The sequence below is a fragment of the Saxophila tyrrhenica genome (assembly GCF_035928015.1).
Source record: "Saxophila tyrrhenica strain CCFEE 5935 chromosome Unknown scaffold_10, whole genome shotgun sequence".
NCBI classification, from domain to species: domain Eukaryota; kingdom Fungi; phylum Ascomycota; class Dothideomycetes; order Mycosphaerellales; family Extremaceae; genus Saxophila; species Saxophila tyrrhenica.
In genome coordinates this window covers 364,651-381,916 of record NW_027041742.1, presented here as the reverse complement: position 1 = coordinate 381,916, position 17,266 = coordinate 364,651, and the positions used below count along the sequence as shown (strand labels likewise).

At 55.5% G+C, this 17,266-nt stretch overlaps 7 protein-coding genes across 7 annotated transcripts; 3 read left to right on the top strand and 4 right to left on the bottom strand.

Moving 5' to 3' along the window:
- Nucleotides 1-73: 73 nt before the first annotated feature.
- Nucleotides 74-1,059, bottom strand: LTR77_006669 (uncharacterized protein; the record flags this gene model as incomplete). The annotated part of the gene is made up of 2 exons (XM_064803910.1): nucleotides 74-969; nucleotides 1,023-1,059. The coding sequence occupies 2 exons, from the start codon at nucleotides 1,057-1,059 to the stop codon at nucleotides 74-76; spliced, it is 933 nt and encodes a 310-aa protein (XP_064657711.1).
- A 415-nt stretch (nucleotides 1,060-1,474) lies between these two features.
- LTR77_006668 (uncharacterized protein) lies at nucleotides 1,475-2,403 on the top strand (the record flags this gene model as incomplete). The annotated part of the gene is made up of 3 exons (XM_064803909.1): nucleotides 1,475-1,895; nucleotides 1,948-2,063; nucleotides 2,119-2,403. 3 exons carry the CDS (start codon nucleotides 1,475-1,477, stop codon nucleotides 2,401-2,403), a joined length of 822 nt encoding a protein of 273 aa, XP_064657710.1.
- Nucleotides 2,404-2,721: 318 nt separating this feature from the next.
- Nucleotides 2,722-3,665, bottom strand: LTR77_006667 (uncharacterized protein; the record flags this gene model as incomplete). The annotated part of the gene is made up of 2 exons (XM_064803908.1): nucleotides 2,722-3,428; nucleotides 3,479-3,665. The coding sequence occupies 2 exons, from the start codon at nucleotides 3,663-3,665 to the stop codon at nucleotides 2,722-2,724; spliced, it is 894 nt and encodes a 297-aa protein (XP_064657709.1).
- A 492-nt stretch (nucleotides 3,666-4,157) lies between these two features.
- Nucleotides 4,158-5,523, top strand: LTR77_006666 (uncharacterized protein; the record flags this gene model as incomplete). The annotated part of the gene is made up of 5 exons (XM_064803907.1): nucleotides 4,158-4,223; nucleotides 4,277-4,731; nucleotides 4,790-4,837; nucleotides 4,894-4,926; nucleotides 4,995-5,523. The coding sequence occupies 5 exons, from the start codon at nucleotides 4,158-4,160 to the stop codon at nucleotides 5,521-5,523; spliced, it is 1,131 nt and encodes a 376-aa protein (XP_064657708.1).
- A 213-nt stretch (nucleotides 5,524-5,736) lies between these two features.
- Nucleotides 5,737-12,273, bottom strand: LTR77_006665 (uncharacterized protein; the record flags this gene model as incomplete). Its single annotated transcript, XM_064803906.1, has 1 exon — nucleotides 5,737-12,273. The coding sequence occupies one exon, from the start codon at nucleotides 12,271-12,273 to the stop codon at nucleotides 5,737-5,739; it is 6,537 nt and encodes a 2,178-aa protein (XP_064657707.1).
- Nucleotides 12,274-13,030: 757 nt separating this feature from the next.
- LTR77_006664 (uncharacterized protein) lies at nucleotides 13,031-14,909 on the top strand (the record flags this gene model as incomplete). Its single annotated transcript, XM_064803905.1, has 4 exons — nucleotides 13,031-14,509; nucleotides 14,565-14,645; nucleotides 14,715-14,738; nucleotides 14,796-14,909. The coding sequence occupies 4 exons, from the start codon at nucleotides 13,031-13,033 to the stop codon at nucleotides 14,907-14,909; spliced, it is 1,698 nt and encodes a 565-aa protein (XP_064657706.1).
- Nucleotides 14,910-15,156: 247 nt separating this feature from the next.
- Nucleotides 15,157-16,762, bottom strand: LTR77_006663 (uncharacterized protein; the record flags this gene model as incomplete). The annotated part of the gene is made up of 7 exons (XM_064803904.1): nucleotides 15,157-15,228; nucleotides 15,280-15,332; nucleotides 15,391-15,582; nucleotides 15,639-15,824; nucleotides 15,877-16,058; nucleotides 16,115-16,509; nucleotides 16,577-16,762. The coding sequence occupies 7 exons, from the start codon at nucleotides 16,760-16,762 to the stop codon at nucleotides 15,157-15,159; spliced, it is 1,266 nt and encodes a 421-aa protein (XP_064657705.1).
- Between the last annotated feature and the right edge of the window lie 504 nt (nucleotides 16,763-17,266).

Below are 17,266 nucleotides of genomic sequence, written 5' to 3'. Positions count from 1 at the left end.
AATGGTATCGACTCGCGAGGAAGCCAGGTAGGCCACTTGTCGTTATGAATGGTTGAGTAGAATGAGCAAGAAGTTATACTAGCCTCTGTTCCGCCCGCCTGATGACCTCTTCGTACACTGTCCACGTCAATGCGCTGCTGATAGCCTTTCGGCCGATCCGCAGGCTCAACCCGTTGAACATGCTTCGGAAGCCCTCATCATGCAGCATGATCTTCGCCGCCTGGACCATATTCCTGTACTTCTCCGGCGCGATTTGAATCCGCGTCTTGATGGCGTCAAAGGGGTTCGTCATCGTCGTGGCCGACACAGCTGCTAGCACACCAGACACAAAGTTGATACCAGCCGAGCCCGACATCGTGCTCATGTCTGACCCAGACGAGAGCTTCCCCAGCTGTGCCTTGCCTTGCTCGTATATGAGGACATAGAGACCAGCATACGGAGCATCGCGGACTGCTGTCACGCCAAAGCCGGCAAAGAAGCCTCTCGCTCCCTCCTGTGCCATTATGCCTCTCGCCGCGCCGGCGAGCGAAGTATAGTTGTAGTGTGACGACTCATAGCGGACCTTCAGTACGGTCACTGGGTTCACGATCAACCCTGCAGCGACTCTTGCCAGCGCCCCTGTCGTCAAGTTTGCAACATTTCCGAGCTTTGGTAGCGCTGATGAAGAGCCATTCTTCGACTTGACTTCCTCCCCAGCTACTACGGGTATCGCAGGCAGCTTTGTCGCGAACTGCCTCATCTGATTGAGCATGCCAAAGTACAAGGCTGATCCGAAGCCAGTCCGGATGACTGATGGCGTCGTTCCACGCCACAGCTGGCGGACTGGGTTTGGTGCTCGTAGGACATCTCGAAGCGCTTGGGTCAAGGTCGAGGCGCTGGACTGCTGGACTCGGGTCTTCAGGAGGTCGGCGGGTTGTAGAAGGGCTGCGCTGATGACACCGGAACCCAGGCCAGCGGCAAAGTGGAAGGCTGTACATCTGCGTCAGGAATGAAGGTCATGGTCAAGTTTGAGGAGGACTCACCAGCAGACGACTGGCGCTTCTGGACTCCATCGGACATTGCAGAAGCTTCACCGGCTCATGCTTGTTAAGATGATGTCGGATACTTCATTGCGAGCTTGTCATATATCAAACTGGTCACCCCACTCTCTTCACACTGTCGCGTCGGGAGAAATCGCGTCGAGAGATGAAGTCATACAAAATTTCGTCATGCCTCAGGCATATTGCCAGAAGATCGCCGTAAGGTTCCCGTTTCGAAGATAGAAAGGATCGCGTTTCACATTGATCAAGATGCTCATCGCGCAGACCCACGGAGAATTTCTGGAGATGAAGGACTGGGTGTTCGAGACTGCGGCCTTGACAACGTCTCATCAATACATATATCAGACTCTCCCGCCATTCCACGGTAAGAACATTGCTCTGGTCTCTATACCTTTCTGTCATTCACTTCAGTCACTCTTTCAAATACTTGCAAAATGTATTCCTTCGCTGCAACAGCGCTCTTAGCCCTGGCGGCCACAGTGAGCGCCATCCCCGTCTCGCAGGTCGAGCGTCGCCAGTCCTATCCTGCACCCAAGGACATGTGCGGAGCGCCCAACGAGTCCCTGCTGATCCCCGGCACGCCCTGGATCGTCTTCAGCATGAATTACAACTACCAGCAAATCCACGGCAGCATTTGCACGGGCTTTAACGGGGTGAAGACCGTGGACGGTGTCCAGAAATGCAAATGGACCAGCGACTGGGACATGGAGCCGGCCGACAATCCGGACACGGTCAAGGGCTACAGCTTCGTCGGTTTGACGCAGAACTTGGAGAACAGGATCTCCGACATCAAGTCCATTCCAGCAGACTACCACTGGATCAGGAAGAAGGCGACGCCAGACTCCAAGTACAAGGGTATGCGGGGTTTCCCGTCGTGAAGAGGCATCGCGCTGATCGGTGATGCTAGGCAACGTGGTCTTCGACTTCATGACGTCCGACACCAAGGGCGACAGCACCAGCAGCCACGCCCAGGAGCACATGCTCTGGCTCCGCTACGAAGGCGGCCAGTTGCCGATCGGCTGGGTATTTCCTTCCGTGATACCTTCCGCCGACAAGCATTTGCTAACGTCACGCATAGGTGGATGGTCCAATCGCCACCATCAACAACCTCTACGGCAGGACCTGGGACCTCTACCGCGGCCTCAACGAGGACACCGGCATCATGGTCAGCTCTCTCCTCGTGAGGGAGAACCAGCAGTTCCACGGCCACTTCAAAGGAGACATCAAGGACTGGTTGGTTGCGCTGTCCAAGCAGGGTCTCTACACCCAGAGCACATATGTCAACGTTGGCAATGCCGGAATGGAGCCTTTCTACGGCATGGTTTCTTTTACGAACAGCGTCGCTCTGTCGATCAACTTGTAGTAGACTGTGTGTTCGTACACGCTGGATGGGGATGGTTTCGTTCTTGTATACAATTTGGAGAGACGGGTATGCTACTTCCGAAGTCCGCTCAGCTTTTGATTGAGGTGTATTGACATTTGATATTGCATCACAGTAGGTGCTTTGAGTTGTCGCGTTCCTGGGATGCAGCTGACAGGAGCACCCTCCCCCAAGCTTGTGTCTGCCCCTTTCCCTGTATGGCTCACATCTCATTCGTCTTCCAGCGATTCGACGGTCTCTCTCGCATCCTGCTTTCGATGCAGTAAGTCGTGTCACAGATCCTCTTCACTCCGGCTCCCTTCACTTCCACATCCCAGCCCTAGCATCCATTCCGACGCTCTCTCCAGCCTCAGTTCCTGTCACTCCCCGCCTGGACCCTCTGATTATCTTCTTCACCTCGCTCGGGTGGATCCAGTTCATGATGGCCATGGCGGCGAACATTAACAGCGCGTCGAAGAGGTAAATGAAGACCTCGTGCGTCATGGTGTAGCCGTCGTACCCCTGCTGATACTCGACGATGCGCACGATCGACCGAATCAAGATGAGGATGCTGACCGCATACAGACTCATCAAGTGCTTCCGCCACGGCACATTCTTGCTCGCAGTGTTCGGGGCACGAGCAAGCCTCGCCTGGAAGATCGCTGCCGTGACCACGAAGAAGCCGAAGAATAGCAGCTGAAGTCCCAGGCCGCCCAACACTAGATTCTTCCCCATGGAGATCTGGTCGCTGTCATCACTGACGAGGAAGCCGGCTCCGGAGCATTGCATCAGGAACGAAAGCACATCGCCGCCCACGAAGATCTTAGTCATCCATGTCCGGCGGATGAAAAGTGCGTGGTCTCCCTCCGACATCATCACAACTCGGCCCAGGTGCATGTACACGGAAGCGGCGAACAGAGCTGGGGCGAGGAGGAGCAAGACCGACTGGATGATGTACGGGATCTTCGTGTAGGGGCCGGGATTCTCTCCTGCAGAGAGTGCACGTCCGACGTATCCGACGGTTTCGACTAGCTTGCGGTCAGAATAGTGGTGATTGCTTCAAAGCAACTCGACTTACAGATGCCACCGATGAGGAATGGAATCATGAACCAGGTCCGCGAACGCAATAGCTGCCAGAAATGCGTTGCTGTGGTGGCTCCGAAGAGGATGATGAAGATGACGGCAGCCGCCATTGAAGGGTGATAGTAGTAGAAGACGAAGTCCAATCCATCTCCATCGTCGTTGGCAGCGCGAGGGAACAGCATCTTGAAGTTCGCCGCCGCGGTTGTTGGTCGATCAAATTGGAGACGAAAGTGTTTGTTGATTGGGTCGAAGGAAGAACGTCGTCCGATGGTCAAGGCGGTTCGACTGGACTGAAGACGAGTTGTGTTGTTTTGAAACAAGCATGGCGATGGTGGCACGACCAGTGCCTTATACGCTCTGAGAAGGGTTGAAGGCCCTCGCAATACATCGCAACGCATCTCGAACTTAGTCGCCTTGCTCGGTTTATGCGAGGCTCTCTCATTGGCTGGAGCCATTGCTGATCCACCTTTTGCTACCACTGGACCCAAATGCGCCTCGATCTGGATCTCTCTTCCTTCATTTACCGGGCTCCTTGCCAAAACAAGTGGCAGTGGCAGTCTCGCAGCTCTCGCATTCCACTGCTACACGGACCCTTTCTCCGCGAATCGAATGAATCTCATGCTGGTGTAGTGCCCGGCGTTCCAGCCAGGTAACGGTCGCCTTCTCGGAGAACGATGCCTCGGCGCGGTGTCAAGAAGAGCCATACCGGCTGTGACCAGTGCAAGCAGAGGAAGGTCAAGGTAGGCAACTCAAAAAGCTTCTCCAAGATCCATGGCTGATTCAAGCCTACCAGTGCAACGAGGAGGCACCCTGCGGCAATTGCTTAAGGCGAGAAGAAGCATGCAGTCTAGCAGCACCCAAAGCTTCACCTGATCCAGCGTCGATCTCGGGAGCAGCGACGACTTCCCAGGACTGGATGCAGGACATGGAGCTCATGTATCACTATATGAGCCACGTCTCCAAGAATCCGTTAGGGGTGCGAGACGAGGTTCAACAGCTCTTCGAAAGCTTCATCCCGGCGGAGAGCATGAGATTCGACTTCCTCTTGCACAGCCTCTTAGCACTCTCTGCCCTCAACCTGGCACTGCTTCGCTTGGGCCAAGCGTCCAAATATCTGCTTCTCTGCGACCGACACCAGTCGGCTGCGCTCAAAGGGTTCCGTAGTACGTTGTCCGAGCAAATTACTCCGGAGAAGGGTAACGCTCTGTTCGCCTGTGCAACGATCATATCGCTCTCTGCCAAGGCACGGTAAGTAAGCTATGAGTGCTTGCCAAGGGCGGGATACATGCTGACTCCTGGATACCAGGTCACGTGTAATTACCGCCATGATGCCACACCCGAGACAACTGGATATGTGAGTCTCCCCTCTGGCGAGGGGTTTGGTCCGACTCCGCTGACTGCCTCTCCCAGGGACAACGTCACCCAGTCTTTCTTGCTGAGTCGGTACGTGGGCTTGAAAGTGCTTCTGCGCTGCGAGAAGCTATTATGATAGAGCTGACTCGCCACCTCAGAGGAGTCCGCGAAGTCATCGGCGTAGCCCGCGAGGCAGTCACCAACGGCCCTCTCGAGCAGATCTTCCAGAGGATGGAACTATCGGAGCTCGAGAGAGCGGCTGTAGTCCTACCCAAAGCCATCAACGATCGATTCATTCACCTCCAGTTGTGGCTGTCCGACGAAAAGCAAGACGACCCGACCTACACGCCTCTCTGCGATGCTCTCGAGTGTCTACGGGAAATCCATCATATAATGCGGCACTTCCTCATAACTACAGGCACTTTGCAGACTGGTCATGTGTGGAGCTGGCCGGTCAGAGTGCCCATCGACTACATCCACCTCATACAAGCACGAGATCCGGTCGCGCTTGTGATACTAGCTCATTTTGCCCCAGCGACGACTGCAGCCAGGGCGTGGTACACCGATGGCTGGGCCGATGCTTGCTTAGAAGGCATTTCAAAGTGCCTGCCAGCTGAGATGCATTCGTGGCTTCGATGGCCGCGGGAGATGAAAGACGGGACTTTTGCACAATTGCTGAGCGAGTAGCTTCAGGTGTGTGAGGATCAGTCTGTATTATATGTAATTACTCTACACCATCTCAGCGGAAGCATTCAACAAATATCTGCAGTCTCGGGGTATATAGCAAATGTGTCGCGGGTGGGTATCTTTGCGCCGGAAATGCATCAAAGCGAGTGTCGTCCAGCAACGCTTTCTCCCATATCAACAAAAGAAACTGTACTCATATGTATATCGAAGTCTTCAAGCCATGGCGCCTTCTTCATCCGCGCTGTCCAGCTCAGCCTCAAGACTGCGGAAAGCCGGTGGGCGGTTGTCGGCGACATCAAGGTCTTCATCTTCAAAGCTCTGCATATTGACGCTGTGGTCCTCTGCATCCTTGTCGTAGCTCTGCGATCGGAACAGTGGTGTAGTCGGACCGTCGGACATCCCCGATGGCTCCCTGCTGTGCGACAAGCTCGGCCGCTTCGTGTCCTTGGTCTCCTGCGGCTGTTCTCCAGCACTCGAATGCAAGCGAGGTGGCGGCATTGACCTGGTGACTTCCGGGCTCGGAGTGCTCCTCAGATTGCTGGCGGGCGGCGTCATCAGACCGGCTGAAAATTCCGGCGGCATCTTCGTGGATGCGGCAGGAGGCCTTGATGGCGTCGAAGACCGTGGTCGTTGGTTGGCCTTGGGTGCATTGCGAAGAGCAGAACTCTCCATCGTGCTTCGCCATTTGCTGAAGGCGGCACCCAGTTTTGGGGTGGCGAAGTTCGATAGACTTGCGATGGCCTGGCCTGGAAGAGACGAATTCTGTGCGATGCGGTCCTTCTCCTGCTGCTCCATCTGCAGATTGGCGCGGATGCGGATGGCTGTATCACGAACAGCAGTACGATCAAAGGTCGGCTGAGCAAGTGTGTTGACAAGGTCTGTCAACTCCTCACTGCGTACGGTGAGTAGCTCTCGAAGCCAAGCGATCTCATCGTCGCGCTTCTTCAATTCAGCCGGACCTTGCTCATCGACTTGGTTCCTGAGTTTTTCAATAGTGGATTCGCGCTCCTGTAGCTGATCCTGCAGGACCAGTATCGATTCCCGCAATGCTTGTGGTGAGATCTTCTCAGGTATCGAGCTCGTGGAAGTAGTGGGCATCGGCTTAGAATGTGCACTCATCACAGCGGCCTGAGCAGCAGACTTGGCAACTTGCAGCCTTTCTTCGAGGTGCAGCACCCGGTCCTGGAAGTGCTGAAGCTTAGCGTCCGAAAGCGACAGGCGCTCGTTCAAAAAGTACTCGGAACGCTGCTTGTCTTCTACGGCGTTGTCGATGGCGCGCGTATGAGCAGACTTCAGGTCGTGGATCGCTGCCTCGTATTTCTGGCGGGTCTCATCCAATGCCACGCTGTTCGCATGGTTGACCTTGCGGAGAGCCTCACGCTTAGCCGACTCTTCCTCTTCAAGCATGCGTGCATGACGGGCTTTGGTATCCTCTGCTTCCATCTTGGTACTCTCGAGCTCAGCCCGGACCTTGGCCAGTTCGCCTTCAAACTCGGCACGCACAACATTGACCTGGTGGTTAGCGGTCTCAATGTCCGTCTCCATCGACAAGCGCGTCCGTTCGACTTCTGAGCGGCCAGCCTCCCTCGCATCATTGAACTCACGCTCGAAGCGTGTCGTCAGAGACCGTTGCTCTTCTAGGTCCAGCTGAAGCTTGCGAACTGTGTCCTCCAAGGTGCCGTTTGACACCCTCATTTGCTCCAGGGCCACTTTCGCTTCGGCTGCTTCGGACGCAGAGGCTCGGAGAACGTTGAGCTCTTCCTCCACACCAGCGTGGTCCTTGACATGCAACGACTGCTGTGCTTCCAACTGCTCGCACCGAATGCGGTATTCGTCCTCTTTGGCTTGTCGAGTGGCCTTCTCGCTTGCCAGTTGGCCAGCAGCATTGGCCATGTCGGAATGAAGCTTCTCCAAACGCCTGCGCATGTTGCCACTCATCTCCTGGCTTTCCTCTAGCTCGCGCTCAAGAGTGGCAATGGTAGTCTCTAGGTCCTCCCGGTCACGAGTGGCTTCGTCGATATCCTGCCGCCACCTGCTGCTCGACATCCTGTACTCCTCCAACGTACCCTGAGCAGCTTCGTGCTCTGCCTCAAGATCTGTGACTCTCTCTTCTGCATCGCGCTGCGCATCTTCAGCCTCATGGACTCGTCGAAGCAATTCCTCGCGTTCTCGTTCAGCGGCATGTAACCTGGAGTCGTTGTCCTGAGCAGACTCTCGCAACAGCTGTAGCTCTTCCTCCGCCGAGCGCAACATCCGCTTGGTCTCGACTTCCCTCTCTTCGACAGCGCGCCGCCGGTTGGCTTCTTCAAGCGCACCCGCCAGTGTCTCGTTCAAACGACCTTCAAGTTCGGACACTTCACGTTTGTGGCCGCTCTCTTTCCCGTCGTCGTTCGCAGGCACCAAAGCTTGGCTTTGCTTGCCCAGAGCCTCTTCCACAACCGCACGAATGTCGTCCAGCTCAAGACCAGCCGAAGCAGCGCGTGCAAAGGACATCTTCATGTCCGCCAACACAGCATGAAGTTCTTGAATGTCCTGCCCTGCCCGCAAATGTCCTACGGGACTCTGCTCACGCATAGCCTCGACAACAGCGGCCTTGATCTGATCGATGCGCTTGTCCCTGCCACGAGAGATTGGCCGCTGGCGCTGTTGATCAGACTCGTCCTCATCGTCGGCGTCACTCTCGATGGCAGACGAGCTCCGCTTGGTGACGAGGTCACGGGAGATAGGCCGCTTGCTCACGTTCTGCAAGATTGCCTGAAGGCTCTCTTCCAGCGGTTGCAGGCGTCTGTCCACGGCACTGCCGATGAGACGGTCAATGTGCGAGTCGAAGAACTGGCCACGGTCGTGCAGCTTCTCCTCATCCTGCGCGGAGAAGACGCCTGACCAGTCACTGTTGGGTACGTCATCATCCTTGTTCAACCGCCTGAGGTCTGCCCAACCGTTGATAGGTATCTCAGCACTGTCCGTACGGTTGTGAATGGTGAACGAGGAGTCTTGAACGTTGAACGGGAGTTGTCGGCGTTTCGGGCTTGGACTTGGCGCATCGCTTCGTTGCCACGCCGGTAGGTATGGGGCGTCTGGAATGGATCGTTCGGCTGGGCTAGAGGTCGCAGGGACGTTGTGCAATTCTGGTACATCACGAGACTCGTCCACCTCGTTGAGACGCCGCATGACCGCGTCAATCTCAGCAAAAGAAGGCTCAGTATCTGCAACGGTATCAAGGCGCGCGCTAGCAGGCTGGTCATAGATAGGGCTCTCAGGCAGTGGAGAAATTGAGCGTTCTTCCTGGTCGGCTTCAGAATGCGAGCTCTGGGGCTCAGCATCTTCTCTGATCTCGCCCTCTTCCAACTCGCTGATGGAAGCAATGCTTTCCCTAGGCTCGTGGGCAGCCAGTTTCTCGGCACCAGCAGACCCGAAGGGCTCGAATGGTTTCGCCAGCGCGGACAACGAAGTCGAATGCTTGTGACCGTGAGCCGCGCTTGGAAAGTCGGGCTCGACAGACTTAGACGAGTCTGGCGGTGTGAAGACATCAACAACATCCGCGATTCTGTAAGCTGCTGGCTGTGGAGCTGGTGTGGTCTCATTCCCCTTGTCATCGGCGACGGGAGGCGTACGCTGGGTCTCTGGCTCCGCGGACTGTGACTTGACAATAAAATCAGACGGAGCGGGCATTGGCGTAACCTCAGCAAACCTGGGGACCTCGTCATCATCACCACCAACCTTGCGTTGCCGCTTGAGACGGTCGTCGCTTTGCACAATGCGGCCGTCCTCATCCTCGAGGTCTGTTCCCGAGCCCGATTGGCGAGCAGCTTCATCTGGTCGAACAATGGCAACCGCCTTTGATCTTCGAGCTGGCTTGACGATCTCCGCAGGAATGTCGACTTTGCCAAAGATAGAAGGAAGCGCCTCATTATCTTCTGGCGCTTTCTTGACGGGCTCAAATGTAGGTGCACCGGGCTTGAAGACCGGGCCGCCGCTCGAGAAGTTGAAGTCGGACTTTGGCATAGACGCCGTGCCAGAAGGCTTGAACTCGGGAGCTGCGACATTGAAATTGCTCGAGGACTGGTTACGATTGTGGCCGGAGGCAGGAAGGGCAGCAGGTTTTGGGGCAGGAGCACCGAACGTAAAGGACGATGACCCTGGCTCGAAAGTAGCGCCAGGATTGAACTTGAAAGTGGAAGACGTGGGTGCCGGACCTTTCGCTCTTGACCCGTCCCGCTTGTGATTGTTGGGAGACTCCTGCACGGGGATGCCTTGAGACAGCGGGTCCTTCTCATCGGATGGCGATTTGACGGCATTGAGAACAGACATGGCTCTGGACATGCGCTCCTCTACAGTAGGCGGTTCGTCGCTTGCTCCATTCTGCTGCCAGGATGCCTGCTGGCGGTTCTCGGTGTCCTGAACATCTCGTTCCAAGCCCTCACTAATATTGTGGCGATGGCTTCTCGGTGTCGGGACGGCGATATCCGCGTTCAATTGCGCTCGCTTGTGTGGAGGTACGTAAGCAGGCTTCTGCGAGTCTGACTCCTCAGCTTGACGTTGCTCCAGTTCACGTAATTCCTCCTCGCTGTCCTCTTCTGGCAATTCCGGCAGCGCAGGAGTGAGCTGCGAGTTATGCATCTGTGGGAAGAATGAACCGGGCACAGGTTGGCCATTGCTCCGACTGTAGCTTTGAGGAGACGGTGCTGGTAGTTGCTGGCTAAATGGCGAGCCAGGCCCATGTACGCCACTCATAGCGTTCCGCAAAGCGCCGAGTTGGGCAGGCGAGCCCACCCTGTTGAAACCCGGAATAGCGTACTGGTCTTGAGGAGAGAAAGACTGCAGACCTGGGAAGCCGTTCTGTTGACCGAGCTGCTGCGATTGAGGCGAGAATGAGCGCAACCCAGCTAGTGTTGGCTGCTGACCTGGCTGCTGATTCGACGGAGAGAACGTGCGTAGGCCACTCAGGTCTGGCTGGTATTGGAAGCCGAACGGACCTGCGAATGTCGATTGTGTGCGCATGTGGTGACCCTTTGGACCGTTCATTGGTGAGATGGGCGAGGCCACGGACATGGTGTGCGAATGTCCACGAACCATCCCGGGCCTGCCCATGCTGTTCACAGAGCCGGATGGAATGGGTGGCGAGAACGGAAGTGGCGGATACTGAGCCGAAGACTGCCTTGACATGTCTGGCGCACCAGCTGAGGTTGGTTCGTCACCGCCTAGACTCACACCAAGCGCAGCCAGTTTCTGCTCTCTGAGGTGATCCATGTACGCCTTCCATCTGTTGAGATCTGGCAATTGCACCTTGGCTCCTTCCGAACGAGCATTGACACGAATCTCTGTCTCGTCTGGGAAAATGGGCTTGACGTGGACTGGAGCATCGCTCGCATCAAAGTCTGAACCGCTGTCGTAGCCTCGTAGGTCGTATCCTTGGTCCTCCAGATTCCTGAATCGCGCCTTCGCTTCTTCCACGCTCATAGGATGGCTCCCGAATGCGGCGTAGTCCAGGTTTGGTATGAGTATTGTGCACATCTTGCCTTTCCAGTTGACCTTCTTTTTCGAGCGTGGTTTCATCGGGCTAGATACGATGCTCGCGGCTTGTCCAGCAGATGGGTCGCTTTTCGTCTTTTCTTCAGCGCTGACCCCAGGCGTAGACTTCCTAACAACAGTAGGGGCGGCTGCCGTATCCTCTGGCCGACTGGCTTGTGCTCCGAGAACAGCTTCTTCATCCGTGGACGCCGCAACGTCCGTCTGTGGCTCCTTCAAGCCCGCCCCAACTACGCTCGCACTTTGTGAAAGACTGCCCACCGGCTGTACTCCGTCCGCATCCTCGGTTGGCTCAGTTTCGGAATAAATTGCCTTGCCTCCGTCATCCACGCCGCTTCCACGCTGTCTGACCTCTCCAGCATCTTGCGGTGAACGCGAATCAGCCCATGAAGACGCACTCATGCCCGCAACATATTTCTCCTCCTCCGTATCCGGCAATGGAGGCGTGTCGGCCCATCGTGACGACGCCAAGCCTGGTGCTGGCTTCTCCTGAACGGGAGCAGAATCGTCTTCTGCTGGAGGAGTGGCTGCCCACCTGGAAGAGTACAGGCTGGACATGTTTGGCGGCCTCTTCTCACGTAAGCTCTTCCAGAACGTCTGCTGGTCTAGCGTGCGATTGCTCTCGCGCGTCGGGTGTCCAAGTGCGTAATCCTTGCTCTGAGTGTTCGTGAAAGACTGCCTGCGACCGCGTCTGGGACGATGATCCGGCGAGGTTTGACGCGACTCGTCACTCCACCACTGTGCCTTCTCCGACTCCTCCTCCCTGCGCGGCAGCTGTACCCAGCGCTTGGTGCGGGACCTTGGGGTAACGTCCGAATCCTCCTCAGCGCCTGCTACTGTCTCTCTCTCGGGTACGGCGGCCCTGCGAGATGGAGAAGAGTTGAGATCGCCCAATCGACTTGGGATGAGATGGCCGAGGCCGAAGTCTGGACCGGGCGATGACCCGAGCAAGTCTTCGCTGGGTGGCTGCTCAGATGGTGCGGTGTGCGCGGAGCGCAAGGACGGAGAAAGCTCGTACGGGGAGCCCCAAGCGGCAGTGTAGTAGTCTGAGCTAGTGTCTCGTGTTGCAGGCGTTCGGGGAGGTGGTATGCGGGCAAGGTCCGGACTGAGAAGATGCTCGGCGAGACGGGCGTCGGTCAACTGTGAGGGCGGCGAGGGCGCGTCTTCTACGCTATCATCGTCGGCGGGCGGCGGTGATGACGGCGGAGGCGGGGGTCTCATGGAGACATTGCTCTTTCGTTGATGCTGTCTCGACGCGTCGTTGTGTTGTGTTCGCGCCTAGTCGGCGGGTTTTTGGACAAATGAAACGATGGTGTATGATCAAGGAGTGACTGAGTATGTACTCGCGACAAAACAATACAAGCAGTCGTACAACGGACCATGCACCATGGATGGAGCAGCTGTACACTGGTGTGTCTAATGAAAGTGAGGTCAAGGAGAATTAAGTTTGGGCCAATACGCGAGAGCCACGTGCGTCATCACGTGTTCCAAACCTCACTTTGTCGTCCACCATTCATATGATACCATGCCGCTGCTACCATTGTTCCAATAATTCATGGCCACATCATCATCCCGAAATACGTAGGTGAATGCTGTGTTGCCAAAGGGTGAACCATTATTATCGTAACATTCCACCCCTGACTCAAGATCCCAGTCCAGGCTCAAATGAACTCAGCCCTAGGAGGTAACAGCGCTTGAAACCGTGAAACACTTCCAGAGTACCGTGTATACTTTAATGTTCCTACGTCTGCAGCTGCCAAGTCCCATACGCGATGACGACGGCGCAGCAGATGTAGAGGAGTAATGCCCCCGAAGAGTTGTAGGGAGCTGAGCCATCCAGATTGCCGTGGCGCCGAACAGCTCGCACTCGCAAAGCCACGTTTGGACTACGTTGCCTACTTCTTCGAGAGAAGTCTTGTACTCTGCAAATATCGTGCCAGGAGACATCCAACGCAGCTGAAGTCCCCGGATACTATCAATGACACCTCCAAAAGTCCAGACTGTGGCCATCCGCCAGGCCTCCAACTCGCCCTCCAGCAGTGAGAGTCCTCCAGAGTCCAACGAGAGCGGCCGCGAGAATGCCTCAACTTCCAAGGAGACCAAGAAGAAGCGCACCTCGAAACCGAAGGTGCGGTCCGGATGCGTCACCTGCAAGATACGCCGGATCAAATGCGATGAGACGAAACCTGAGTGCAACAGATGTACCTCGACCGGCCGCAAATGTGACGGATATGTCATCAAACCTCGAAAGAAGCGATCCGACTTTCAAGCCCTTAACAAGGTGCCTACGGCGCCGGCAGAGATTGGCCCAGTCGAACTTCGGTCACTTGGATTCTTCCACCACAAGACTGCGCCCTCGTTATCCAGCTATTTCGATGCTGAGTTCTGGACTCGACTGGTCTTCCAGATGAGCTACGTCGAACCATCCGTGAGACACGCCATGGTTGCACTGGGAGCTCTCCACGAGGAACGCGAGCGAGAAGTCCGACTCATCCCAATAATGCCACGGATGGTCACTCCGAATGCTCCCACGACCGCCTCGACAGCGGTGCAATGGACCGGGAACACTGGACACGATTTTGCGTTGGCACAGTACAACAAATCCATCATCTTGCTGTCGAAACGAATGGATACCGGTGAGGCCGGCGGGGCTATCGAGGTTGCATTACTGACATGCATCCTGTTTGTTTGCATCGAATTCCTGCAAGGCGACAGCGAACCAGCAGTGAAGCATTTCAGAAGCGGCATGGGCATTGCTCTCAACACACTATCAAATAACGGCTCTCGGGCGGCCCAGGACACCCTGGACCGGATCAGAGAGTACATCCTCCCGTTCTTCAACCGCATCGAACTGCTCGCGAATCTGTTTGGTGAGCCGGCTTCATGGGACTATCCAGTTGAGCTTCAAGACACCGTGCCGGAAAAGTTCAACAGCATGCGGGACGCCAGAGACAGTATCGTCCACATCGCGAATCAGACGGTACGATTCATCAAGTTCATGAAGTGGCGGAAGTACACACGCCTGGTACTGCCCGACCACATCGCTCGACAAGAAGCACTCCTTCGTCAGATGGACCTCTGGTCTCAGACTTTGGACAGGATGCTGCTAGGCGACAACATCACACAGCGAGACCTCGATGCCGCGAAAACGCTACGCATCCATCAAGTCGTCGCCGGGATGTGGGTGAAGCGATGCACGATGCCCGAGGAGTCTGCGAACGATGAATGCATGCAGGATTTTGAGACGACCGTCAGCCTTGCAGAAGCTATCCAGGGCATCGCGGGCACACGAGAGCAGCGACTGGCACTGAACTCATCGTCTTTCTTGTTTGACATGGAAATTGTTTCTCCGCTGTACTACGTTGCCACCAAGTGCAGGCATCCGCTCATCAGAAGGCGTGCGATAGCTGTGCTGAAGCAAACGCAGCGGCGAGAGGGCCTGTGGGATTCAGATATGGTGAGAAACCTCGGGAAGTCGGGATAATAGTACTAGTTCTAACGTGGTGGCACAGGCATCAGCAGTTGCAGAGCGGCAGATGGCGCTCGAGGAAGTCAAGCTTACGACCCTCGATGGCTCGGAACTGCCAGCTGAGGTGAGTACCTGTTGTATCTTGTCCTTACGTTGTGAGATATTGCTGACACTCTACACTTCTCTCTCACAGGAAGATCGCGTGCACAACATCCAGGTAAGGACAGAAGCAACCCTGCTTCTAAGTTCGGTCAAACTAACAGCAATGACATAGATAACCAGCGAGAAGGGCATCCGTCCAAGGAAACACTTCTTGAACATTCACACTCGACCGGAGGGCCCGGACGGACCCTGGAAGATCTGGCGCGAGAGCCTCACCCTACCTTAGAATACAGCAAACTCCAATACAACATGACTGCCACTCCAGTCCCAGCGCCACGGCATCACGACGCTGACATCTGCCCTTGTTCCAGCCATCTTGGCTCGGGAAGAAAGATATGCATTCCTCCGACCCTGGCGGCGGCAACCATCGCAGCAAGAATAGAAGAATCCGAAGGAGATGAATTTTAGGAGACGTTGGATCACGCTGTATGCAGCAGTCTTCTCTACGTTGACAGACGAGCGGCGACCGAACGCTACACTGCTGGACCTCGACCAATCCATACTCTGAACGATCGGAATGGGCCTTTTCGGTTGTCGGTGTTGTTCTGGCACAGACTGTCAGCGAACAACTCAAGACAAGACGAAGCGGCACATACATATTGTCGATCCGGCGAAAGCTGCAGCTGATTGGTGTTGAAGTACAGCCAACCTACGACCGGTGGACAAAGGAGTCAGCGGTTTCTGGGACATGGAGCGGGCTCGATTACCATCCAATATTGCAGCGCTGTCGGCATGCTGGATCATCCCATTCCGCACCAACGTCTTCACCACATATCGGTCTGCAGGCACGCGACCCTCGCCACCTGGTTGCACGCCGTTGACAGTCATATCAACTTCCGACTGCTGCGTGTCGACGTAGTAGATGGCATTCTGCTCGCTGGCAAGGATGTACACTCTCCCTGACAGACACACTTCAGTCAGTGGATGAAGAAGAGAAGAAGAAAGACCAAATTACCATGTTTGTCTGCAGTGAAGCCGGCTTGCTCGGTGGCGCACTGTCCTGGATCTTGGACCGCTGCTAGTACGTCGTCGTCGGACAGACTTGAGTCTGTCATCGCCTCCTGCGAGATAAAGTAGTAGCGCCTCGAGGCCAAGACTCCCCAGTACACGTTGCCGGAGGCCAGCGCAATGCCGTCCGCACCTGCGATGATACTATCAGCATATGGATATACTAGTGACCAGGAGGAACCCACCAGTGGTACAATAGCCGATCTCGGTCTTATTCCAGCAATAGATCAGGTTGCCGTCGTACGACCCGACGTACTTCTCGTCCGCTCGAACCACGGATGTATTCAACAGCCGGCGAATGACGCTGCCATCATCTAAATTCACCGAGAGGAGAGAGCTGTTGGTGCTCTCGTCCGTGATGAAAGCGCTATGGGATCTTGGTCAGCCGCTTGCAGAAGCAACAAGCTCTTATGGCGAACTTACTACCCGTTCCCACCACCTAGAGTGTTGTTAATCCGAACATCATTCGCATTCATCTGGTGCTGGAGATACTCCTTTGGTATCGCATATGTCCGGATATGCTCGCCGGAAGACTCATTGAACGACATGATCTTCGACCCGCCATACAACGCGTTCGCGCCGTCCTCCGCATCAGCTGGAAAGCCGCTGTCGACGACCCACAGCTGGCCGATCGAATCGAGAACCACATTCTGGACATTCACGAAGCAGGTCGATGGGTCCTGGCCGTCTGTGCAGTTCTGGATGGCAGCGTTGGGCCACGGCTGCTCGTCGTTAAAGGAGGTGCATCTTACGACGTTGACGGGTGTTTGGCCCATATTCCTAGGGTACGTGAGGTAGACGTTATGCTCCGAGTCTACCTACGAGCAGTCGGGCACACGAGTCAGTGGTTGGACATGATGAGGACTGAGGCCTTTAACAACGTACCGCCAGTCCAGTCGGTGGGTTCTGACTATCATGCACAGCCTGGAGGTTCGGTGGTCCAACAATTCCGAAGTCTTGCGGGTAGGCGCCATGGTTGTAACCTGGACCGAACGGCCTGAAGTCTTCGGTTACTGGGAAGTACGAGGAAGCGGCGCCTGTTGATGCCAGTGCAAGGAGACCGAGATGCATTGTGTCTATAGCTCTCAATTGTTCAACTAGCTCGCGAAAAGGTGAATTTCGATTGTCATTTGAAGAGCCAACCCCGGTGAAGCTTTCACAAGAATTCAAAGATCAGGAACAAGAAGCTTTTAGATATGCTTGTCGCCGATGCATGTGTTTCTTGTGCTCAAGACTGCGTCATGCGGGGAAGTCGATATACTCCGATCCCAGCACAATGCAGGTGGTTCTCGCGTACGGCAGATGAGATGCGCGCTGGAAGCAAAAGATCAATGTGGAGAAGAGTGAATGTTGATATCATGCAGCAGTGCACGTATACCTTACATACTATGCCGTCAAGCTACTGCGTGAGCGCACAAAGTCCAATAACGCGGAGTGAGCGCTTTCCCTCAGTGACCAGTCTTTCTTCTCGCATGTTCGAGCAGGCATCACACAGTCCAGCTGAAACACGAGAGCGACTTGATGCGCTCAGTCTCACAGTCTGAAAGATACGAGATGTTCACCGAGAGCACTGGC